Source organism: Citrus clementina, unplaced genomic scaffold, assembly GCF_000493195.1.
Source record: "Citrus clementina cultivar Clemenules unplaced genomic scaffold, Citrus_clementina_v1.0 scaffold_8, whole genome shotgun sequence".
NCBI classification, from domain to species: domain Eukaryota; kingdom Viridiplantae; phylum Streptophyta; class Magnoliopsida; order Sapindales; family Rutaceae; genus Citrus; species Citrus x clementina.
The window spans coordinates 21,483,328-21,509,116 of record NW_006262022.1 but is presented as its reverse complement, the minus strand read 5'-3'; the positions used below and the strand labels follow the sequence as shown (position 1 = coordinate 21,509,116).

Sequence of the window (25,789 nt, the reverse complement as noted above, 5' to 3'; positions counted from 1 at the left end):
TTTATTCTTTTTTATCTCAATATAATTAGTAATACTAATAATCTCTTTAAAGTTAATAATTTTATTTTCTAATTAATAAGGATAATTTTAAAATTTTATAAGGTATATGAAGATATATATAGAATTATGTATTAAGTATAAGACTATTCACAAAATCAGATTTTGAAATATTGTTCCTTCTCTCCTTTTAAAATTTTGCTATAAAATGGGATGATTTCGTCACATTTAATTTATTAAAAATTTTACAAAATACTAAAATTAACTTTTAACTTTTTAAAATCACTTTTGAACATATAAAAAACAATTCTAAATGGACCCTAAATTGAAGCAATAAATTCATCGTTTTCTATCTAATCAGAAAAAACAAAGGAAATTATAAAACTAACTTTCCAATACTAGATCCTAGCAACTAATAATTGTAATTATATCATCGGTTTTTAATGAAGGTAAGTAATCAATATTCACTTGACACACAACAATTGATGATAAAACCACTATATTCTAATACTCCATAACAAAAGCAAATTGAGTTTCTCAAGAGAAAAAAAAATACAAAAATACTTTTCAAAATACAAAATCTAATAGAAATTAAAAGAGATTTAGATTTGTAATTAAAAAAAAAAGCTCTTTTGGTTATTATTGATTTATTAAGTTAATTTTCTTAACAGATAACAATGGCACCTTTTTTACTATTAAGTTTCAGCTATAGCCGCCCTATAATGACCACAGCATTTTTTCTCGAAGATTAAGATGTCTTTATGGTGGAATCAAAATCAAGATCTTTCTATAAATCAGAATCTAATTACAAATTAATTAATTAATTAAAAGCTGATTCACCCCATATGCTTAGTCAATCTTATCTCTAACATCTAATCACAAATTTTTAACTTAATAGTGGTTGTAACTTAGAATTAAAAATTGACAAATATTTTCCTCGTAGTTTCACATTTACGTTAACCATAATTAGAAATGTTATTTTGCATACAATGTTATTGATTCTTATCTTTTCACATGACACCTGGCCAAGTTGCAATTCTTGATTCTTGCTACGTCCGACTTGGATTCAGCATTTCATTGATCCATATTGCAGAAATTAAAAGCTAATTAATTCCAATTACAGCGTTCAATGCTTACTTCGTCACCGTTTCTTATTTTCTTAATTACTTGTCCTTTTCAGTTAAGTAAAATTCTTGTATATATATGACAAAAGATTGTTTCCCATCTAATACTAACCCTAATCCCTTGTCATTTAAAAAAAAGAAAGAAAGAAAGAAAGAAATTTTGCAGGAAAAGCATGCAATAAAACAAGAAATTTAGTTAAATTTCTCCTCAATAAGTTACTTGAGATACAAACTATTACAAAGCTATATGGGTAGCTCCAAAAAATATGGATGGCACCTTCATTATTGTGCACCAAATTGTGATCTTTCAGAAGCTGCATCCGCTCTCCTTATTTGAAAGGCATCTTAGTTTCGTTTTCAAATTCAATATTCGATCGATTAAGTCAATTTATTTAAAATTTACTTAAAATAATGAGCCGAAAACAAAATGTGTAACTCTGACATCATTGGCCCGTACTGCTTGCGTGTAAAATAAAATATAGATGACTGTGAGGGTCTTGATAAATTGGTACGTACGGTTGTACTTGACAGAGGTGACGCTATTTACAAACTTAAATATAAACCGGCGTCGTTATCTTTGAAGAGGCCGTGTACCAACCTAGTTTATTATTATCTATCTTTTGCTTTTTTATAAGGAAGATACAATGAAGATGTAAGCAATATGAAATATCGGTTAAAAAATTAAATTAAAAAAATGACAGGTTAATAGAGGGTAAATACTACATGAGTCTAAGGGTTAGGCATTAACTAGACTTCCTGAAAATCTTTTTTTTTTTTCTTCCTCTAAAATGACTCCAAACATTATGATTCTATTTTTCTTATGTTCTGTTTGATATCGTTTTAGTAGAGCTTTCAATAAATAAATAAAAAATTAGTTGTTTGATTACAATAAGAGTTTTTATTAAAAATTATAAAATTACTCTAATAAACAAGTTATTTAAAGTTATGTTATGAAAAAAATGAAATAAGAAAATGACGTTTTAAACATTTTAACATTTTCAAAAAGTTTTTCAACTTCTACTTTCAAAAACCTAAAATTTAAGCTTTCCCTAATAAAGGTAAAATATCTTATTTAATTTTTAAAAGTTTTACTCTAAAAAGAACCAAACAAAAAAAAAAATTAAAAGAGCTTATGACATTAAATAAGTACTTATGGTCATTAAATAAACCATACCAAACAAGCACTTGATCTTAAGTAATGCTAATTTTAAGGCAAATAAAATACTTTTCTATTAATCTCATCAATTTTTTTTCCAATTTTATTGAACACTGTATGAAATTTAATTTCAGTGTTTTAGATATATTAAATGCAATGCATATCCCAAACAATTATTTCCAGAAAAAAACCATTTTTCTCACCTTATTAGAACGTATGTTTCTTTATATCAATTACATTCATAAGGATAAATAGTAAAAATAATTTTAAAAGAGCTCATGGTATTAAATAAACAATTATAGCCATTAGATAAACCATATTAAACAGGCACTTGGTCTTAGTTAATGTTAATTTTAAGGCAAATAAACTACTTTTCTATTAATCTCATCATTTTTTTAAATTTCAATGGAACATGGTATGAAATTTAATTTCAGGCTTTCAGAGATATTAGATGCAAAGAATATCCAAAACAATTATTTCCAAATAAACCTTTTTTTTCCAACTAAATAACACTGATAATCATCTCCAAAAAAATATAGTTACTTTTTTTTTTAACTCATCAAATGCTATTAACTCATTTGATGCTATTACAATTATTTCCATAAAATAAACCTTTTTTTTCCAACTAAATAACACTGATAATCATCTCCAAAAAAGATAGTTACTTTTTTTTTTTAACTCATCAAATGCTATTACAATTTCTTTTCGATTCCCCCTCGCACCAACTTAATTTGGAGGGGAAAGTTCTTTAATTTATGTGTGTGCATGAAGTATAGAGAGGGAGTATGGCGTGTGAAATAATAAATAATAATTTTTTTTAAAAAAAAATCCATTCGGACGTAGAAAAAAATAAAAACATATTGGTCATATTTATGCATCCAAATTTTAGATAAAAAAACATATGCTACACAAATGTTTTATCAGCCCTCATCAAATAGTAGTTTTTCGAACATGTTAATTAGATGTGGTCATTATTATAGTTTCTTATTGATCGTCATATTATCACACAAACTTTCATCCATTGGGTTTTTGAATCAATTATGTAAAGGGAGAAAATTAAAAATTAAAAAAAAAAAAAAAACTTGTAAAAATTGAAAACATATTAATATGTGAGTGAGCGTCGTGGATGCCATTTCAAATGCAGATTTAGGATCATAGTATTATTCTTTGGCCGCTGCTGGAATGAAACAAAAAACCTTTGAATAATATTTATGTATATATTTTAATTGGCAGCATCAAAATGGACGAACGAGGTTGATCAGTTGGTGAGATCATTAAAACAAAATGCAAGTAAGTACGGCTGCTGATTCAAAAGCTGAGGTGATCAGAGGCCGTACAACAAGGACTAAAATGTGATGTTTTGCAAGACATGATAAGCTTCTGGCCCCAAGTTGACGATGATCATCGTTTTAGTTTTCCTCTCATTCTTTGTATTATAATTAATCGCCATTATATTATTCCACCAATTCGGAATCTCTCTCAGAATAATCCAAGCTTTTCTCAAATTGTCAATGGCTGATATATACTCTATTTTTTTAATGAAAATATTATTATATATTACAATTTGATACGATATGACAGTTGGCCGACAATAGGAAAATAAATTCACCAAATGCATGCAATTCTAGCTTTTTGAATAAACGGAATTGCCTTGTTTCATGGCAAAACGACGGGAGAAAAATAGTTATGGGTTCTTTGACTTTTGAAAATATGTTTTTATTCTCCATTTTATATGACTCCCACATGAAATCGTACTGAAATTTAAGTTCATTTTTATATTATGTGACTCGCACATGAAGTCATTTCCCCATCTGCTAAAAAGGACACATATTTATATTCTGTATGATTATTTTATATCTGAATTTTCTCGTTTGACTTTATCTTTCTCATTTCTCTTTGTAATTATTTTTAATAACTCTCCCACATGAGCACTTCTCTTTAATTATTTTTTAATAATTTTCCACGTACCTTCCACATGGGGACAATTTTTTTTTCTTTTTTAAATTTTCTCTTGTTTATCTCTCTCTCTCTTCATTTGACTTCCCCACGAATTCATGGAATGATTACATTTCCTTTCTGTTTCATGTACTTTGGTCTTCGTCTTTCGCAGTTGATTGTACGAATTATAACATATAGATTTATTACAAATGTGTCGACAAATATGTATAGGAAGAAGTAATAGGTTTAAGCCTATGTTTAGTTGTAAAAAATAAGAGGAGGGAAGACGAACGAAAAGGACTAAAGGAGAGGGGAGAGAAAAAGAAAAAAAAAGAATGAACAATAACTTAAGTTTTATTGTTTGATTTGATATGAAATTTATTTTTTATCCTTTTTTTTTTCTCTCTTCTCCTTTTTCTTCTTCTCCTTTCCTTCATTTCTTCAAGCTGAACATGCCACAAAGAAAATATATTTGATGAAAGGAAAAATTTTCAATTTTGACAAAATCTTATGATACCGTCATGCGGTTTTGATAGAGTCTTATTGTCAAATATCTTCAAATACACCGCAGCGCTTGAGCAGCATTTATTTCATATTCCCTAATATTATCTTGTTATTCCATTTTTCTTCTTTTTGGGTGATAATCATCGGCCAACTACCCAACTTATGTTGAAAGTGAAGGCAGATATTTTATTATGTTACTTTTGCATCAATGTTGTTAGGCTCTACTAAAGACCAAAAGAGTAAAATCATCAATTCGATGCAATTTTGCCAATTCAAAAATCAAATTAATAAATAATTAAAAGAGGTGGTTACGTCAATCTATTTAATATTCTATGTAGAAAATTGTAAAAGTCTTTTTTATACATTTTCATTCGCTCAGGGTCATTGTGAATTTGTGATCATTTATTCATGATTCTCCAGCGGAACCCAATGGATATTGATGTAAAAGTAGTTGCCTTTTTTCCTGTCAAGTTACACATTAATTAAGATATATAGTTATTTGATAAAAATTAAAGTTTTGAGCATCACTTTTTGGCAAAATTTAAGTAGTTTTCAAATATGCATTGAAAACTTGTCTTGTTAAAAAGAGCTAGATTAATGAAACGTGTAATAGATCTATAAGTATGCATTTGATCAAGGAAAAGACTTATCATGGGGTTTTGATAGAGTGGTCTTATTTGAGATGAAGTATCTTCGCATATTTAGCACTGCTTGAGCAGATCAGTCTATACGCATTTACTTCCAATTTTTTCCCTTGGTTGCGCGCAATTGCAAATTAACATCTTTTGCTGGCATTCGATTGGTCATTTCTTGTTTAGAACAGTCGTAGTTCGGTTAACTATAAGAGACAGAGGAAGGAATTCAAAAATAATAATAATAATTGCATAAAAGAAATTTAGACTCCAGTTCATCTCTAAATCTCCATGTATCGTTACCTTAATATAAAAATATTAACCAAAATTAGTATTTTAAGTCAAGTTTTAATAAGTATTTACATAGTCAAATTGACACCGAGATTAAATCTATGATGTTAGATAAGAACTCAACTTTCATATACAACAAAACCTCTCTATAATAATAATTTTGGAACTAAACTTTTTTATTATTATGAGGAGATGATAGTTTGATAGAGGTGTAGTTGCAAAACTTATTATTTTGACTTAGTTACCCCTAGTGCAAGTAATATAAAAGTAAAGTATTCAATACATTAATAATTAATTAATAGAGCACCTCAAATTCAATATATAAATATTGATAAAAGAAATAGGCATAGTTTCAAAAAAATCCTTCATATGTTTTCATGTAGTGCTAGAAATAAGCGAAGCCAAATTTCAACGTTTATATTCTCTTTAATGTTTTTCTCTCAATGTAAATTGTATAATTACTACACAATAATTTGCTAGAACTCTAAAGAACAAATTAATGTCACCAGTAATTTTATAAAATATTTTATTACATCTTAAATATTTAGTGTAGCATTTATGTATTTTGTAATATATAAATAATTATTACTATAAGAGCATCACCACAAGACTTTTCAACTGAGATTCACTACTCACTTGAAGAGTTATATCAACAAAAAGAGTTGCAAAAGACTTTTTAAATGAGATTTTTCAAATAAGATAATGCTTTTCTATTTTCAATAATGAAGGGAGAGAAGCACTATTTCATTTAAAGAATCTCAATTGAAGAGTTTTTTGGAGTCTTTAATTTAATATTATATTATTTTTTATCTCATCATTTATGAAGAGAGAGAAATGTTATAATTGCTATTATTTCTATGGAGAAAAAAGTTTGATTAAAATAATATATGTTTATTTTTATTTGATGAATCTTTTAGGAGATAACCTCTTTGTTCACCTTCTATTTGTCATATAAGTAAATAATAAGTATTTGAAGAGTTAAATTAGAAAAGTTTTTTTATGATGCTAATGTAAATCTCTTAAAAAGAGATATAAAAATATTATAACTTATTAAAATACATAGTCTATTCTTATTCATAATTAACTCAAATTAGAATCATAATCTTTTAAACCTATTTTCTTTTAAATGTCTATTAATTTTACCTATTTTCTGATGGGAGTGGCATGAAACCTTCAATCTGAATCTTTAATGACAGACATTAACATGTCACAACCTCTACCGAACATGTCTACTCGGCAGTGATAGGCTGCAACGACACGCGCACAACTTCCACCGAACACACGCCAACATACAGCCACCGCGCCGCTCTAAACTGCGTTGGCCTGCACAGCTCATTATTTACCAGATCAAGACAATACTACAAGCTGATACTCTTAATTTTTGCAGCTGCTTTTTCGTTGACCCATAACCATCTAAATTTCATTTCACATAATGCTTAGCCTTTCAAAGTTGGTGTCCAAAAGTTGTATCTCTAAGTACCTCTCTAATTATTAACTAATGGGTGTGATTATCCATACCTCAAAATTTATTCTCAGCACCCAACTTTTAATTAAATTTTCCATTACTGAAATGCCCATAAGTTAATTAATACTAAATAAATTTTAATGTAATTAAGTCATTAATTATTACACTGGACACCTGTAATCAAAATTTTACAAGTAACATATAACATGTCATATCAATTAGAATGTAAACTATATATCTAAATTATATAAGTGTATTCACTATTTATTTTGACATATGAAATCTTTTTTTTTTTTGGGGGGGAGGGGGGATATATCTGTTTTTGCGTAATAACTGTTAAAAGAAATATATATTTAAAAAAATATTGATCATCCGTAAAATATTGAAGAGGATAGAAGTAATGAAACTATTATATTAGATAATTAAGTTGTGAATAATATTAATTTATTTTTTTAAGTCATAACCTTGCATTGATGTGTGTCTTAAGAAAACTTTTTATTAATCTTTTTCAAGATATCTTCTTTTTTTTTAAAGTCGGACAATCACATTTTCATCCTTTAAAAAAATGTTTATTACCATTCCGATGTCCTACAAATTTTGATATCCCATTCATTTATTAGTGTTTGGCTCTTTTACTTTTTTTTTTTTAATTATACGAGATTATTACTCAAACTATAACTTATATTACACGAGATTATAACTGATATTTACAAATCATACTATTAACCCTTATTAACATTTGATGAATGTCGACTCCACTCACAAAATTTCACTCAATTATACATTATAATTAATGAAGAAATTACCCCACGATACTTTTGTGGGACTTCGAACTGCTGCCCTCCAAGCTCACTCTTTTACATTTTTCCTTTAAAGACAACGGCTGACATTACAGTGACATATGAGCAACCATTTAGAACAATTTAACAGTCACATTTACTCTCTAAATCATTCTCTTTCCATTAATGTTATTTTAACGTGGAGGATGCTGAAATGGAAGTATTAGAAATTTATTGAGGACCCAAACGATAAAAGAAATTTCTATAGGGGACAAAAATATCATCCTGTCTTTTCAGATTTAATCCAACATTGAGTATAAGGATATATAAGTGAAGGGGACCCTTAGTTAATGCTTATTATATTAATCGATCTATCAAACGATTGCTTCCAGAAAGGTGTGCGCAAGTACTGAATATTACCCATAATATTCCAAGTCCATAGTATTTCTTAACCTGTAGCACAGTAGTTAATGCTCAGTCACTTTGTAGATAGAATCAATCCCAATAAATTTATTCAATACTTTATAAATTCATTACATATTTTTAATTCATCCACCATCTCATTTTTCAGGATTCCTCACCAGCTCTCTATAAATACCCACATCGTCCTGTAAACTTACACAACACAAGCATTAACTGTAAGCTCTAGTGCTCTTATCACACTTTCTCTTTAATATCTAGTCACTCTTCTTATCTATTTCTAGAGAAGACGAAAAAGGGAAAATGGCACAAAATGAAGGGTCTCTAGGAAGCTCCATGCACGGAGTCATAGGAAGAGAACAAACTTTTGCCCTTGAAGTTGTATCACCTAGTGTCCCAACTGATACAACTGTCAAATTTGATTTGCCAGTTGATTCTGAACACAGAGCCAAAGCTTTCAAAGTTTTTTCCTTTGCTAAACCTCACATGAGAACCTTTCACTTAGCTTGGGTCTCATTTTTCACTTGCTTTATCTCCACCTTTGCTGCCGCTCCCTTAGTTCCCATCATCCGGGACAACCTCAACTTAACCAAAACTGACGTCGGTAACGCCGGCGTTGCTTCCGTTTCCGGTAGCATATTCTCCAGGCTTATAATGGGTGCAGTTTGTGACCTAATTGGCCCAAGATATGGCACTTCATTTCTTTTACTGTTATCAGCACCCGCTGTATTTTGCATGTCGTTTGTATCCGATGCTCAGGGATACATAGCCGCCCGATTCATGATCGGATTTTGTCTTGCAACGTTTGTGTCTTGCCAATATTGGACGACTATAATGTTCAATGGCAAGATTCTTGGGCTTGTTAATGGATGTGCTGGTGGCTGGGGTGATATGGGTGGTGGTGTCACTCAACTTTTGATGCCTCTAGTTTTTGAAGTAATCAAACTAGCTGGTGCGACGCCGTTTACTGCGTGGAGAATTGCGTTTTTCATCCCTGGCTGGCTTCATGTCATCATGGGCATCTTGGTTTTAACATTAGGCCAAGACTTACCTGATGGTAACCTTGGTGCCCTACAGAAGAAGGGTAATGTTAACAAAGATAAATTCTCCAAGGTAATTAATTAGATTAAGCTTACTAACGTGTTATATATATATATATGTGTGTGTGTGTGTGTAAAAGCTGATTAATTAATTCGATCTTTATTACTTTCAGGTTTTTTGGTATGGGATCAAAAATTATAGAACGTGGGTCTTCTTTGTTCTTTATGGCTTCTCCATGGGAATTGAATTGACCACCAACAACATCATTTCTGAGTTTATGTATGACAGGTACGTTAAATAATTAAAATTTTCTCACCTTTTAACTATTGGATTCAATGCTGAAGTGTGCTTGTCCTCAGCATTTTGCAGCTCGGATATTGGATCCAAATTCTTTAATTGTTACCTGCTCCGGCACTTGAACTAACCGGAAATTATTGTGCATGTAACAGGTTCAATCTCAAGCTACACACTGCCGGAACTATAGCCGCAACCTTTGGCATGGCCAACATCTTTGCCCGTCCGTTCGGCGGCTACGCTTCCGATGTGGCAGGCAGATTGTTTGGGATGCGGGGCAGGCTATGGACACTCTGGATATTTCAAACACTAGGAGGAGTGTTCTGCGTCTGGCTCGGCCGTGCAGAGTCACTTCCCATCGCCGTCGTGGCAATGGTCCTCTTCTCGATGGGGACACAAGCCGCCTGTGGTGCAACATTTGGGATAGTCCCATTTGTTTCCCGCAGATCATTGGGTGTACTCTCAGGCCTAACAGGAGCCGGAGGGAACTTCGGTTCGGGATTAACTCAGCTAGCTTTTTTCTCAAACTCAAAATTCAGCACAGCAACGGGAATCTCTCTGATGGGTGCTTTGACTGTGGCTTGCACTCTCCCTGTGGCACTCATTCATTTTCCTCAGTGGGGAAGCATGTTACTTCCTCCATCAAAAGACCCTCAGAGATCAAACGAGGAGTACTATTATTCATCTGAATGGACTGAGGAGGAGAAGCTTAGAGGCATGCATGAAGGCAGCCTTAAGTTTGCGGAGAACAGCAAGTCCGAACGTGGTAAACGCGTAAACAATAACATTGCTTCAGCACCAACTCCACCAACCTCTACACCAGTCCATGCTGTTTAATCAGTCTCATGATGATCAACAGAGTGCATACATATTGAACCCTATATAGCTAGAATAAGTTAACCAAGCTAGATGTACAGTATGTTCTCTGAATTTTGCGTATTAGTAGTATTACGGTCGACTCTTCTTGATCTTTTTACTCTTTTTAGTAATCTATATTTCATATAATTTTATATGTAATATAGATGAATTATTGCAGAGTGATATGTGTCTTATGTAATCTTGGTAATGATATATGTTTGTAACTTCTGTTGAAAACCTATCTTTCTGTCAAACAACTTTAATTATATTTCTTTTTTTTTTTTGTTTAAACCATCCGATTTCCGGCGACCGCATTGGGCCCCGACTAATTCGGATTCGGGGTGTAGTCACAGTTAAGGCTCTTTACCCCTCCCAAATAGTGTGTTTAGTGGAGATCAAACCCGAGAGCTCTTCCCACTTACCTAGCCTGCGTCGCCAACTGAGCCACAACCGTTTGGTAACTTTAATTATATTTCCTTTTGCTTTTTAGTCTCTCTTGCGAATATTATTAGTTACTGACAATCTCTAAATTTGGGATATCATCTTTAATTATAATCTTCAATTTTGGATCTGGGTTGTGCTCATCTTTAAACAATTTGTGTCATGCGTGCTTTTTAGTCTCTCTTGCGGATAGATGAATGTTTAAATTCTTTCAGATTTAAAGTTTCAAAGTTTATGTCAAAAGAAGCTGTAAAATTGCGGGTGCTTGTAATAACCAATATCCTAGTAAAATATGTTCCTTAAAATATAAGAACAATAAATGTACACACGAGGTTCCAACACAGCCTGGCATCGTCCAGAAATAGGGTTTTAAAAATCCAGGGAGTTGAAATTTAAGAAGATTCTGGGCAACTTCCCGATGTCTAAGGAGAAGTTGACTCGGCTCTGATAAGCTATACAAACTCACATGAGCAGTAACCTTAATTTTCGGCCGTACAGATGCGAGTGACTTGTCCTTCATTTTAAAAATCACCAGTCGATTTGACTCTTTGCCCTGATAACGTGGCCTGCCTATACCGTACAATGGAGGGTCAAATAAACTAAAGTGATAAGATTTTAGTTTTTAAAAAATTAATAAACTAACACTTGCATTATAAAATTGCAACTTTCAGCAAGAAGGCAAGTTTTTCTATTTTCGTTATTTTCTAATTCAAAATTTTAAAGTGCGAAAAAATTTAAAAAAATTTTCGATTAATTTCATAATACTATTAAACCGTACGGTTTTAAAATTTTTCTAAAATTTTTCTACACTTTAAAATTCTGGATTACAAAACTATTATATATATAAAGTTTAGATATGAGACAAAGTGTTTTTAACACATATATAGTAGTGTGAGAACGAAATTTTTTGAATGTGGACATCCAAGTGCCAAAGTTACCTAAAAATGAAAATGACTTCAAATGCAATATTGAGGTTGCAAATGGCTGAATTTAGCAAGAATTGGGAGGACATTGCAATATATATATATATAGCAACGGGTTCAGTAAAATCTTGTCGTAAAACTTTTGAAATAATTAATTTATGTACCCTAAGTTTGAATCTAAGGAATTGAGTCCAATTTATGCAAATGAGTAATGAAAATGAATTTATGAGAATCTTTTGGTATTTTTACCCAATCAATTATTTCATATTACGACAATTTATACACAATAGTTTGTCCCTATCATTTCTCTATAGCCATCATAGTGTCTTACAGTAACATCTTGTCTAATTTCTTTCCATTTTAAACTTCCACACGTGTATAGAACCCTAGTATTAATTAAATTTATTAAAAAAATTAACACTGAATTTTAATGAGTTGGTCAACTCCTCTGGTGCATCCAGTATGCATGGCAGCTCACCCCTCCTTAAATCAATCTCTTTCAGATTTGTCATACGACGAAAATCACTATCCGAATCCAGCAACTTTCAATCCATGAATTTCTTACTAATAAATCGGCTTTCAGAAGTCAAATCCTCCCTCAACTGCCGCCTTAATCAGTATTTCTGATGTTTCTAGACAGGAAGAAATTACCTTCTAACAATTGCATGTTTTAAACGTCACAATTTTTTTGTTACTAATCACAAGTTCTTGCTAGTTACAACTCACAAGTTTGCATTTAGACACAAGTTGCGATCAGTAACACAAAACTTGAGAATTGTAATAAACACGCTGCAAATGTAACAAAAAACTTGCTATGGCTGTAACATACAACAAGAGGAACTAGTAAAAGTACTTTCTCAACCTGTACAAACCAATGACGAGAGGATTGGAACACAGAAAATGAATACAAGGGAAATGATATTAGCAAAAGAACTCGAAGTTGAGATTTTTGTAATATTGCAATGAGAAAAGGCCAATGATAACATTATTATGTACACATCAATTTGATGAAATTTAACTATATTCAAAAGAGCACTGCAGTTACAACGAAAATATACATGAGCATAATACTTTGCACGTAAATTGAAGTACAGTGTATTATGTAATGCAGTAAGAATGCATATAAAATCACCAATCTCAATTAGAAGCAGAAAATTAGAAAACCTACAAGCTTAACTTCCCACGACCGCCACAAGTAGCACAGGATCGTGAAGAAGAGCACTTTGTACAGTAGCTCCATTTCTTGGGAAGCCTGATATAGTTCAGTTCATCAGGTGAATTCTAACATTGATAGACTAGAAACTGAGCAAGAGAGATGAAAGGGAAATTTTTACCCTGCAGTATATCGAGTGGCCATGTTCTTTGCGGTCAGCCTTGCCCTTTCTGCAGTTTCCTCAGACAGTTTTTTAAGCACAAATCCTTCGCCCTTGCATTCAGGGCATATACCCGAGCCACCACAATCTTCACATGTTTTAAGAGGAATCTGCATTTTGAAGAAGGATTTCCATCTTACTGAAATCTCAGGGCATTTGGAAAAAGAAAATTAATAGCTATAAATATAGATGCTATAGAAACAGATTTCCCCCCCCCCCTCTCATGGGGTGTTGTCCTTGAAACAGAACAGAATGTTAACATTTTGTTCTTTCATTTTCTTTTCTAAGCAATTTAGTGTTCCCATAAAATACTTATTTGAAAAGAATGACAGAAGAGAGAAAAGGATTTAACAAAATGAGATGTTGAGAAATTAAAAACTTCTAATCTCTATGTCACAATTAAACTCTTTAAAAACATAATACTACTGGAAACATGCTGTTCACTGATTTTCGTAACCATGTCCCTGTCTCTAACGTGGTTTTGCACATGCTCAAGAGGTCACTCATGGATCCTATTCAAGTCCATCTGGACATTCTTTGCTGGTTTTTCCTATTTATATTTATAAATTTACAGTTAGCAGAGGAAAGGAGATTTCAATCCCCATAACTAATATAACAAAAAGTAGTTATGTTACAATAAATAATATAATGTGTCTATGATATCCCACAGTCTGGATAAAGTTAATAGTCTAGTAACTGCAGCTTGTAGTTATTTAACATATAATACAAAATTATGGTCCGACCAATTGTAAGACAACTACTTCAGTTAGCGATATTATTTCTTTTGTATTTCTGCAAAACAACACATAGGCCATATATTTATCCTTCTTTCCCTATGCAAAAGGAAAAAATCAAAGAAACATTCTGAAACAGTCGTGATACAGCAATTCAGCAAACATTATATATTCATATACCTTAACTTGTATGATTCTTTGTAAAGATGTAAATTTTATGTGTCATCATAAATAAATATCGCACCTCAGTCTCCTCAGAACCTTTTGTTCTCCTCACAAGCAAGGTAGCTGCTGCACCAACAACTGTGGCAGCAATTGCCACAGAAGCAGCTGTTTCTGGTAAAGCAGAAGATACTGTAGGCAACTTTCTTTCTTGTTCCTGTGATTTTATGTCAATTGAAGAAAAAGCTTTACCATGCAACCCAGTACAAACTCTCAGTTTCAAGTCCCTAGTGACTTCACAGCATCAAGGTAAAGATCAGCCAGAGCAACCACCATCCCATAACAGTGTATTTTGAATTTACTATATTGTACGATATAAGAATAATAATAAATGCATGAGCATAAAGGAAGGCCCATCGCCCCATCCCATATACACAAACACAAGTCCAGTTATTAGAAAGAAAAATAACTTATTCTAATGGACATGTTAGAAATCGATTCATCCATAGAGAAACTGGATGCCACTCTGGCCCAAAGAAAGCAGTTAAGCAATCCATCGGTCCACTAGGATAGAGAAACATATAACAGATAGTAAAACAAAATGAATTTTTTGAATGAAAGATCAATTTTTCAAAATTTTTAAGCATTTTCTATGATTCCAAGTGTTTCCTTTCACTAAATCCCAACCATTCTATTAAGTATTTGTTCAAACTTCAATGTGAATGCTATCGTTCATCTAGGCTTCAAATTCCTCAAATTTTGTGTCTCGGTCACAACGTAGATAATCAATCTTGATCTCATATGATCACATTCACAACAATGTTTCATTAAGGATTAAGGAAAATGCACTTTCCAACACTAGTTAAAACCATCAATATCTTCCAATTTCAAGGCAAATCCAGAAACATAAGTCATAGTGCAGCGGCTGAACCCACACAGACAGCCAATCAAGCATTAAGATAAGAGATTAAGCAAAAATTAGTGTTTAAGTCACAAATGGAGGATCTTTCTGTTCTATTTCCTGCATGAAAATAACAAGAAGCCTTGCCCAAATAGAAAATCCGAAACCCCATATTAGCAGCAAAGCAAAACATTTCACTAATATCAAAGCATATCCAAGAAAATAGTTTTCTTCCCCGTACAAGCATACCAAAAATCACAATTGCAAAAACCGATCAAAGCATTAAATTGACCCATCCAATTACTAGTAGTTCAACGAAGCTCTCATCTTTAATCAACATTAATTCTTGTGTCCCCCCTATTTCTACAGATCCCTTCACCACCCACAACCACTCTAATTTGTTTCAAAAACACAAGACAACTAGCAACAGTCCTCATCTTAATTAAGACCGCAACTCCACTAAAACACAAACCTTTCACTATAAAGACTATAATGAGTTAGTTGTATATGGTAGTTTCACCAAATAAATAAAAACCCATCTCTAAATGACTCTTTAAAATACAAATAGGCACATTAAAAACCTCCCCATAAAACTCCAACTTGCACTTCCCATTATTAATGCCAATTTTTTCTCTTAGTTTTATACATTTGCATCAACTAACTACCTTCAGTTTATTGCATCTGTTACGTTCACATGAAAAAAAAAATTAAAAACATTGATTATATTTTTATTAACTTACTGATAGAGAATGAAGCAGAAGACAGAGACTGCAGCGCGAGCTCCATTCGAAAAGGGTCTCTGTCCCCTGTCTATGTGTAGTTATATTTTTCTAACACTACGAACACAACATAAACTGTGTTGCTAGTTTTTGAAGTTCCCTTATCTTTCTAATCAAAGGGGCAAAAAAAGGTCCTCCTATCGTTACTGCCAGGGAATTTCTCACCTTCGCCCTTAAAAAAGTTCACGGTTTCAAAAGGGCAAATTATCAAACTAGTCCTTATACTGTGTAATAATATCAAATATGTCTTCATTTTTACCACCTGTAGTAGATTCGTCCACAATATAACTTTAGGCATATAGCACTGATTTGTGTAAAAATACTTAGGTCATGTTTGGAATTAACGTATTATACCTTTTAAGGTACATTTGTTGTAGATAAAAATTATAATTATAAATAAAAGTTAACAATATATAATAAATATGAATTTTTATAAAATTATCAAAGATATAAGAGATCTTTCATCATACATGTGAAAAATTAAATTAATATAATTTTTAAATTATAGCAGCTAGTGTTTTATTGCTGTAACTTTTAAGGTACAGCTGCCCAACCTTATTCCCAAATACACTTATAAAAGATTATCTCAACCGGTTGTGTTATGTGAAAATTGTCAAGATTATCCCATATTACTTGTAGAAAAGATTGGTATTCAATTTATAAGTGTGAGAAAAATTCTCAATCCTCCCCTCCGACTCCCTCGCCATTTAATAATTTTCGAACACATCATAACGTCATAACTTCTACCCATAACACACGATATCCAAACATGATTTTACAGTTTAAGTACAAATGAATATTATTATTCAATTATTTATAGTGTCTTGTGCTGGTGTAATGGAATTTGAGTTCAAGTTTCTTTTCAATCAGGTCTACTGTCAAAGCAAAGGCTATTCATAAATTCATAATATGGAAATAAGGATTAAGTAACTATTGTATATGTAATTCCAACACCCCCCCCCCCCCCCCCCAAAAAAATCGTAATATTGCTTTCAATTCAAGCTGAGTTGATTATGATGTTCTTTACATGTGAAACTTTGAGGTGAATAATGTAGTTGATATTCGCCCACCTTCAAGCAAACACATGAAAAATAAATAAATAAATGCAATAAATAAAAGTAATGGAATGCAGTAAATGTTACGCTCCAGATTTAATAACCTTGACATAGTGCGAGCCAGAAGTTTCCCTGCTTTAATAGCTTCATGAAACTTTTTTTCTCATTTATATAAGTTTATCAATGAAGCAAAAGAGGAAAAAAGAAAAAAATTGATTGATTGAGGTTCATCATTCACTTCTAAATACCCCATATAATAAGTTTAATTATTGGTTAGATGAAGATAATTTTAAACCGTGGATAATAATTTTAAATAACTGGCACCAACCTTTTTCAATGAAAATTTTGAACTTCTTTTCGTCGCTTTTATCTACTCTATAAATAATTTTTAATCGTTTGATTATAACCTCTTTTTTACTCTCCATCAATCTGATTTTTCACTAGGCGTATGAGATTTCCTTGCAACTTATTCTCTTATATTTCAATGAAGTTCAGAATTTGGCACTTATTATTATTATTTTTTAAACAATAATATTGTTTTGAGCCTGTGTCCCCGTAGATCAAATGTTAGAGGAATACAAGTGACCGTACGTAATATCTTTGGTCTTAATTCTTTTATTGAAGGCGAGCGGCAGCCACGCACTGCAACCCTCCATTGCTCATGACTCTTATGCAGAATGTAGTTAAATGCAGAACCACAGAAGGCGGCAGCAAATTTAATCAAATAAAATTAGACCATTAAAGAATGTACAGATTTGGTTAATTTTCCAACGTGATTCTGCTAACCAATTGCTTTCTCATTGATGCATTCAATCAATTGTTACCCTATATTAGAGTCTTTTATGTGTTATTAGTTTATCTAGATCTCTACCATTTTAAGTGGCATTAAAGAAGTAACGCTGATGCTCACTATCAGCTTTCTAGCTCGTTGAATTTGAATTTGAATGTATGCGGCTGTGTGTACATTTTTCTAGCTAGCTTCTTCAATTAAGAATCAGGACCCAACAGCTTTAAAGAGAGGCAAATGGGAGGGCGAGTGCGGAAGATAATATTATAACGAGCTTAAATAATGACAAGACCTAAACCAGGATTTCAAATTTGAGCAATAAATACATCTGCATTAATATACATGAACAAATTCCAATGTGAAAATCACAGGTAAAGATAAATACTTGTTATATGTTGTAATGCAAAGATTTTGGAGCATCTGCATATATAAATGAAATTAACAAAACATCACGGGCATCATCACTTTTGGTCACAGCGAAAAGGAGCACCCACCTCACCAAACTCACCACACCACCACACCTCCAAAGATATAATAACGCTAGCAAGAAATGAGCTGTGTTGTCATTTTACTATTCCATATCTGCATGCATGCCTTTATTCAGCTACTCACGAGCTTATTTAATTAACCCGCCACTATATAAAGCCCTTCATGCACCCTCAATTTGAGATATCTCAAAACGACCACATTACATTATAATTGTAACAAAAACGTCTGTCTCAAAATATTACGATATGATGAGGGTCATCGATTTCTTTCTATTAATATTATTACTGTCATGTTTTCATGTTTCGATGGCCGGACGCAGCATCCCGCCGTCGAGTGTTCCGAGCACGATGAGGCCGTTATCGGAAGATTACATGAAAATGAAGCCTCTATGGATGCACAAGCACGGGGTGTTTCATGCCAAACAAGTGAAAAATTGCATGCCAAAAGGGTTTAGGCATGCATCCGCTCCAAGCCGTTTTGTGAACTCTCAGACTCTTGGTGGGTGTTCTAATAAACCAAAGCCATGATGCACGTTTTGTTCACACTCCCAAGACAAAATTACTAATCCATATTCTATATGTCCTATATGTATATGTTCTTTTTTATCCAAGTTTATGGCAAGTTTTATCTCTTTTTAATTTTTTTTTTTCTTAATCATCAGAAGATTTATCTATTAATATGTATGGATGAGGAATTGAGTTAATATATATATATATATTGTTTTTTGGCATTGTGCACTATTTATGAATGATGCTTCTATATGCAGCAAAATTCATGGAATATCGGTTACACGTACAGCCACGATTTTAAAAATACATATAGTGTACTGTTTTCTTAAAATCTATCAATCTCTATATAATCATCGATGGACATGTAATTTGGCAAATTTAAAATGAAACTCAATCCAATACAAATTGTTTTGTATTTTCTATTGAACTTATTAAAATTTAAACCAAATTAAGTAGTCGATGTGTGTAGGATGAAGCGTATTGCATAATAAATGAATCGGATCGTATTGTATTCAAATCTGTAGAACCCGCTTTACTCCAATTCTATCAGTACTCATAATATATATATATATATATTTGGTAACTTCTGTTGGTCATTTACTATTCACATAAATTCGAGACTCATAAATGACCAGCAGGGTTTCCTTGAAAAGCATGTGAACTCAGCAAATTTGTATAGCCCTGCCTTATTTATTATTGTGCCATCTGAGCGAACCGTAAAACTTTGTTGCTCTATAGACTGTTTCTTCCCCGTAATTTTTCTTTTTTCAAGTAACATGATCACAACTAAATGTTATTAACCCAAAGGATTTTTTGCCCATTGAATCGACTGGCATTCATAGCTTCTATAACTTATTATCATAGAGATTTTGTACAAACATATTTTCTTTTGATTTGATAGAGCTACATGTGTAATAAGATGGACGATCCTTTTCCCAATACCAAAAAAATCTATAAAGTATCACATAACCATTCACAAACTTTCAAGATACTCGTGATAGTTTTCGTGAACATGACAGGTCATGATACATTTTAAGGTTCTAATTATGCTACCCAACCACGCTTGCTTGGACATCTATCGGCATAAATACGAGGCTCAAATACAATATAAGTTAAAAGAAGTATATGGTGCTCGTTTGCTATCGGCAATGGCTGATTGGCTTCTCTGCCGGCCAAAAACTACAGCGCTTTAACACCAACTACTATTATGTCTCTGAAATTTCGGCTCCAAAGATTAATCGTGAAAACAAACAAAAACATCACAATAGCGACAATTACTAGTCTAATCGGTATGGCTCCAAATCAGATACTGACTCTGGTAATAAAAGCCTCAGCCTAATTTTTGCAACATGACAAGGACATTCCTGTACAAGTAACTCCTAACTAAATTACCCCTCAAGCTGATGCTAAACCTGAGTAACGCACGGCTTTATTTTATAGACTAGGCAACACAATTCAAAACGAATAATTAAAATTCCTGTTAGTAACATAAAAGGACACTGCTTGATCAAACATAAAATCCCGATGAACTTCTGAATTTTCATTGCAAGTTATTAATGATAAATAACAACAATATCTTTAAAACATTTTGAAAAGCAATAACATTGGCCCGGAAACCTACCCCCAGCTCAAAGTCAGAACTGAGTTTGATGTGGTAAAAGCTAAAGACAGAATAGTCACTTAATTTAAGGAAAGTAAAATCTAACTATACAGATCATCGTCATCAGCCCCACCAGCAGAGGTTGAAAACGGATCAGCACCAGTCGTAGCCCCAGTTCCTGCCTCTGCAAACCTAAATTCAGATCCAATACCGCGGGACTGCTGCAGCGTCTGAGCAAATGCCTGATATTTGCGGATATCAGCATCACTGACACTCCTTCGAGCAAACTTCATGGACTCCTCGAAATGAGCAGCCTTAATCTCTGCCACTTCGTCCTCAGCAGCATCCTCATCCATTGCCTCAGGATTGTCCCTTCTTCTCCTCTCCCTCTCGATATCCTAAAACAGTATCAAATTACATTAACTATTTGGCAAACTCGCCATCAAACCTAATATTATTATTTTGACTACAAAACATGAATTTAAATCAAGAAGGCCGGTCCATAAGCTCATACCTTTTCTATATTTTCCCTAATGGCATACTTGCAAGCTCGTTGGCAAATCTCTGTAATGTCAGCCCCACTGAAGCCTTGAGTATACTTGGCCAATGCTCTCAGATCAACATCTTTTGAGATTGGTGACTTTCTCAAACAGGCTTTAAAGATCTGGTGGCGTGAATCCTCATCTGGGAGAGGAATATAAATTAACTGGTCAAGTCGACCTGGCCGCAAAAGGGCAGGGTCAATAATGTCAGGTCTGTTTGTCGCCCCTATAATGAAAACAGTTTTTTTAGCCGACATGCCATCCATTTCAGTTAGAAGTTGATTCAAAACCCGATCAGCGGCACCGCCTGCATCCCCCACACTGCTTCCTCTCTATAACATTAAGAAAGAATTATTTAGTGCCTGTTTGGTATGGCTTATTTAAGAGCCATAAGTGCTTATTTAATCGCATAAGCACTTTTTAAAAATTTTTATGGTGTTTGGTTATTTTTTAAGTAGAGTTTTTTTAGCTTAAATAAGCTAATTTACCTCTACTAGCAAAAGCCCAAAATTTGAGCTTTTGGGAGTAGAGGTTAGAGAGCTTTTCCAAAAAATATATAATATAAAAAATATCACACATTTTAATGGTTTAAAAGTGTTTTTTTTATTGACAACCAAACACCCAATGACTTTTTATCCAAAAGCTCCATTGGTATAAGCACTACTGCTATAAGCTCTACTGTTATAAGCTCTATTTAATAAGCTGTACCAAACGGAGCCTTAATCCAAAATCAAGTTCAATGATCAATAGGAAAGGGAACATGTGCAAAGTAGAAGCACAATAGGGAGTTATTTATTTCAGTATTTCATTGTAAACCAAAAAAAGTTTTAGTAGTAATCATGTTTCTTCATATTGTAGTGGTAATCATGTTTCTTCCTGCACAGATCTCAACTTTTAATATACAAAAGTAGATGAATATGCAGAAACTAGAAATTTAGAACCAACAAAGAAGTTACCTGAGTTGCAATAGAGTCCAGCTCATCAAAGAAAAGAACACATGGGGCAGATTGTCGTGCCTTGTCGAATATTTCTCGAACATTGGCTTCACTCTCACCAAACCACATTGTGAGCAGCTCAGGGCCTTTGACACTGATGAAGTTTGCCTGGCATTCATTTGCAATTGCCTTGGCCAGTAAAGTTTTCCCACATCCAGGGGGACCATAGAAAAGGACGCCTTTCGAAGGTGACATGCCAAATTTCTCAAACTTCTCTGGATGCTCCACTGGATATTGAACAGTCTACGGAGGCGGGTTAAAAAAAGAAAGGGAAAAAAGAAAAAAGTTAGCTAGCAGTTCAGGGAAGAAATAAGACGTAAGAAAAACTATACTACGAGCACAATCACTCCATGTTAAACAGTTAAAAGATTTGTTTAGCTAACTGTTTCAAAATAGAAATTTCTGTATCGTCATTCTCGTAAACATGTTTCTGAAAAAAGAAAACAGAAAATGTAGCCACATAAACCCTAATCCAACAATGATTATTACCTCTTGAAGCTCCCGCTTAACATTCTCAAGGCCTCCAATGTCCTCCCAGCTGACATTGGGAACTTCCACAACCTGCCAGTCAAAAAAAAAAAAAAAAGGGCAAAATGGAGTTAGATCACAATTGCAAATATTTGTCAGTACTACACAGTAACTAAGATTTTCCTACTTTAAAAGAGAAGCAATTCTAGGCATAATAAATTTCCCCAAAACAAACTTACAGTTTCACGCAGAGCAGAGGGGTTGCTTGTCCCAAGTGCAGTTTGGAAGTGCTCATTTGAAACAGCCATGGAATTAAGAATCTCAGCATCGATGGTTTCATCTTCCAAGTCAATCACATCCATCTTCTCCCTGATGCATTGCAGTGCAGCTTCGGTACAAAGAGCAGCAAGGTCAGCACCAACATAACCATGTGTATCTTTTGCAATCCTTTCTAAATCAACCTGCAGAACCAAGTTGAGTTGATTACTTTAACAAAAGCTAAAAAACAGCCACTGACCAGAATCACACACAACCAATAATAGAATCATCATAAAACTGATCAATTATCAATAAATTTCAGAGTTAAACTAGGTTGGAGAAGCTGGATTCAAGATGATAAAAGAATTCAAATCCACCTAAATGACTCAGACGAATCAATTCTGTACTGGGGGAAAGTAGAGAAAAAGTGCAACTTACATCATCAGACAGCTTCATGTTCTTGGTATGGATGCGGAGAACTTCAAGCCGCCCAACTTCATCTGGAACGCCAATATCTATCTCCCTATCAAATCTACCAAACCTTCTCAAAGCAGGGTCAATACTATTCGGTCTGTTAGTAGCTCCAATAACAATGACATGGGCACGGGATTTCAGACCATCCATAAGAGTTAAAAGCTGTGAAACAATTCTTCGTTCAACCTCACCATGTGTCTTCTCACGCTTGGGGGCAATTGAATCAATTTCATCAATAAAGATGATTGATGGAGCATTCTTCTCTGCTTCTTCAAAGGCTTTCCTGAGATTGCTTTCACTCTCTCCAGCCAATTTGGACATGATCTCTGGCCCATTGATACAAAAGAAGAACGCACCAGTTTCATTAGCCACAGCTCTGGCTATCAATGTCTTTCCAGAACCTGGGGGACCATAAAGTAAGATTCCTTTGGGTGGTTTAACACCAATTGATTTAAAGAGTTGAGGATGCCTCAGAGGCAGCTCCACTAGCTCACGAATCTGAGCCATCTGTTTCCTGACTCCACCAACATCATCATAACCAACTTCATCCAACCTATCCTCATCCTCCCTCTTTATAGGTTCCCCCTCACAGAAAATTTCTGTGTCTGGAGCAACTACACAATACTCCCCTGGATCAGTCTCGATAACCTTGAACTCTACGCTTCTCATTCCTCCTCTAACAAGGAATAAATCTCCTTTCCTCACAGGGCGATAAGCTTCCGTGAAATAAGCTGCAAAAACAACGTCCACGACGTGCATGGAGTCAGCATCATACCACACCAAAGAAACTAAGTAGAGAACTCAACAAATGTTGGAAAACTAATATACAGATCAGGTCAGAAGCTCACGTCTCAAGAATGCATCAAACAGATTTCCGGTAACACCTTCGATGGTATCATCAATTGGCAGAATGTGAACACGCTTTCCATACTTCACATCTGGGCACTGGTGCACAGATACAACATCACCAAGTCGAACCCTAAGATTCGACCGAACAACCTTGTTCATCCTTATCTTTGGCTGCTCACATGTGTCATCAGCAAGAGCAATGCAGATAGTGTCCTTCCTTTTCTTTCCCTATGAACCAAATCACCAAAAAGAAACACACAAAGCAATAAGTAATAAATAAAACCAAAATCAATACAAGTCGTAACACAGCACATGAACCCCTATGCGCACTTTAAGCAAACCCTCAAAGGGAGTAACAAAGCCACACGAGCAAGATTGCCGAATAGGATTTCCAATAATCCAACTCAAGTCTACTAACCAGTCAGCAAATAAAATAATCAATTAATGCTAAATAAAATAAAGTAATTAATAACTAACACCAACAGCTTAAGACGAATCATAATCACCGAGCTAAGTCAAAACCCTAGGTCTCTTGACTAGCACGAGGCAATAACCAAATAAATAAATAAAAATAATTATGATAGTAATAATCCTATGGCAATAGGAAATAAAACTCATCCAATAAGTTAAAGAAAAAATATATGAAGAAAAATGAGAGAGAGAGGCGAGATCGTACTTTGATGAGAATGGTGTCGCCGCGGAAAATCTGGAGCTTGTCCATGGTGTCAGGGTGCAAGCCGACGACAGAGTTGTCATCGTTGATCGCCTCGTCAACGACCAGCCGATTCGGCGATTTTTTCCTCTCCAGAATCGCCGTGGAGTAGTCCTTCTTCCCGGAATTCCTGTAAGGAAAAACAGTGAACCGTCAGATTCAATCAATTTTAGAGAAAGAGAGGGCAGGGGGAGGAAAAGACAATGAGTTAATTAGTGAGTCGACTCACGCGTCGGACGATTCAGCTGGGTGAGACATGGTTGCGCTCGACAGAAGAGGCCGAAAGCAAAGATATTTTGAAGGGTATGGAAATAGTGAAACTGGTAATTGTTGCGCGGGTGGGGTTGTTGGGCTTTTTTATAGCTGTTTTTTATCTTGTCTTGTTTGACAAGAAAAAGGACTTGTTTTTTTACCTTATTACCTAAGGTAACAAAATCTATTAGGTAAGGTGTTTAAATTAATAAAGTTAAATTTTGTAACCGATGCTGTCGTCTGTCGCCTTTCGTCTTATTGTTGCATTTGAGATGACTCACCAAATAATTTTGACCAATTTAACCTGTGATTAATGCAATTTGCTCACACTCAAAAAGGGGAAAAAAGAAGAAGGTAAAATTAAAAGTTCTTAAATTTTATTCTGTGTCCATCTTATTTACCATTATATAATTAACTACTACAATTTCTTTTCTTTTCTTTTTTTTTAATCAAAGCTCTTAAAGAATTCATTTGTCTATTATCGAGGAAATAGTACATATTTGAACTAGTAGGGCAACTTTTTATCTATATAAATCGACATTTGACCGATAACAACAAATAAAATTGTATGATAATAATACTAACTTTTTTAATTTTTTTTTTCAATCATATCATTATCAAGCTCGGTCTGTTTGTGCATAATTATTAATTAATTTCATATGTAAGTTTACTACTAATTTTATTTTAAGTTAGATTTTTAAAATTTTCATTTAAAAAAAGAACGCTTTTGATACCAAAATACAAATATTTGTAATAAAAATAAATTAAAATATGAAAAATAGATGACAGGTAAGGTTCATATGAGGAAATCTAAACTTCTAAGTAATTTTTGATTATTCAGGAAACTAATAAATTTCAAAAACAACTTACAGAATGTCAAAATAAATTACTCAAGACACTTTTTGATCGAAAAAATCCAAATTTTAAATTGAGGTTCAGTTCAAAATTACAAACCTAAAAATAACCAGCATTAAGCATGTTCTATCT

The 25,789-nt window shown here is 33.4% G+C and overlaps 3 protein-coding genes across 3 annotated transcripts; 1 reads left to right on the top strand and 2 right to left on the bottom strand.

Annotated features, from left to right (window-relative positions):
- Positions 1-8,525: 8,525 nt before the first annotated feature.
- LOC18033606 (high affinity nitrate transporter 2.6) lies at positions 8,526-10,478 on the top strand. Its single transcript, XM_006424446.1, has 3 exons — positions 8,526-9,419; positions 9,520-9,635; positions 9,797-10,478. The coding sequence occupies exons 1-3, from the start codon at positions 8,610-8,612 to the stop codon at positions 10,476-10,478; spliced, it is 1,608 nt and encodes a 535-aa protein (XP_006424509.1). The 5' UTR covers positions 8,526-8,609.
- Positions 10,479-12,843: 2,365 nt separating this feature from the next.
- LOC18034376 lies at positions 12,844-15,937 on the bottom strand. Its single transcript, XM_006424445.2, has 4 exons — positions 15,774-15,937; positions 14,215-14,426; positions 13,198-13,346; positions 12,844-13,115 (listed from the first exon to the last, which is right to left on the bottom strand). Exons 1-4 carry the CDS (start codon positions 15,817-15,819, stop codon positions 13,028-13,030), a joined length of 495 nt encoding a protein of 164 aa, XP_006424508.1. The 5' UTR covers positions 15,820-15,937; the 3' UTR covers positions 12,844-13,027.
- A 4,222-nt stretch (positions 15,938-20,159) lies between these two features.
- Positions 20,160-24,878, bottom strand: LOC18034598 (cell division cycle protein 48 homolog). Its single transcript, XM_006424443.2, has 9 exons — positions 24,780-24,878; positions 24,515-24,680; positions 23,838-24,066; positions 22,954-23,720; positions 22,497-22,718; positions 22,279-22,350; positions 21,751-22,032; positions 20,767-21,126; positions 20,160-20,650 (listed from the first exon to the last, which is right to left on the bottom strand). The coding sequence occupies exons 1-9, from the start codon at positions 24,806-24,808 to the stop codon at positions 20,354-20,356; spliced, it is 2,424 nt and encodes an 807-aa protein (XP_006424506.1). The 5' UTR covers positions 24,809-24,878; the 3' UTR covers positions 20,160-20,353.
- Positions 24,879-25,789: the final 911 nt, after the last annotated feature.

Coding starts and splice junctions, on each gene's coding strand:
- LOC18033606 (XM_006424446.1), top strand. CDS start 8,610: ATGGCACAAAATGAAGGGTCTCTAGGAAGCTCCATGCACGGAGTCATA. Junction 9,420..9,519: donor ACAAAGATAAATTCTCCAAG/GTAATTAATTAG, acceptor TATTACTTTCAG/GTTTTTTGGTATGGGATCAA. Junction 9,636..9,796: donor TCTGAGTTTATGTATGACAG/GTACGTTAAATA, acceptor TGCATGTAACAG/GTTCAATCTCAAGCTACACA.
- LOC18034598 (XM_006424443.2), bottom strand. CDS start 24,808: ATGTCTCACCCAGCTGAATCGTCCGACGC. Junction 24,067..24,514: donor GCGACACCATTCTCATCAAA/GTACGATCTCGC, acceptor TTTGGTTCATAG/GGAAAGAAAAGGAAGGACAC. Junction 22,719..22,953: donor ACATGAAGCTGTCTGATGAT/GTAAGTTGCACT, acceptor TTGGTTCTGCAG/GTTGATTTAGAAAGGATTGC.
- LOC18034376 (XM_006424445.2), bottom strand. CDS start 15,819: ATGGAGCTCGCGCTGCAGTCTCTGTCTTCTGCTTCATTCTCTATCA. Junction 14,427..15,773: donor TTCTGCTTCATTCTCTATCA/GTAAGTTAATAA, acceptor GATGCTGTGAAG/TCACTAGGGACTTGAAACTG. Junction 13,116..13,197: donor GCCACTCGATATACTGCAGG/GTAAAAATTTCC, acceptor GAACTATATCAG/GCTTCCCAAGAAATGGAGCT.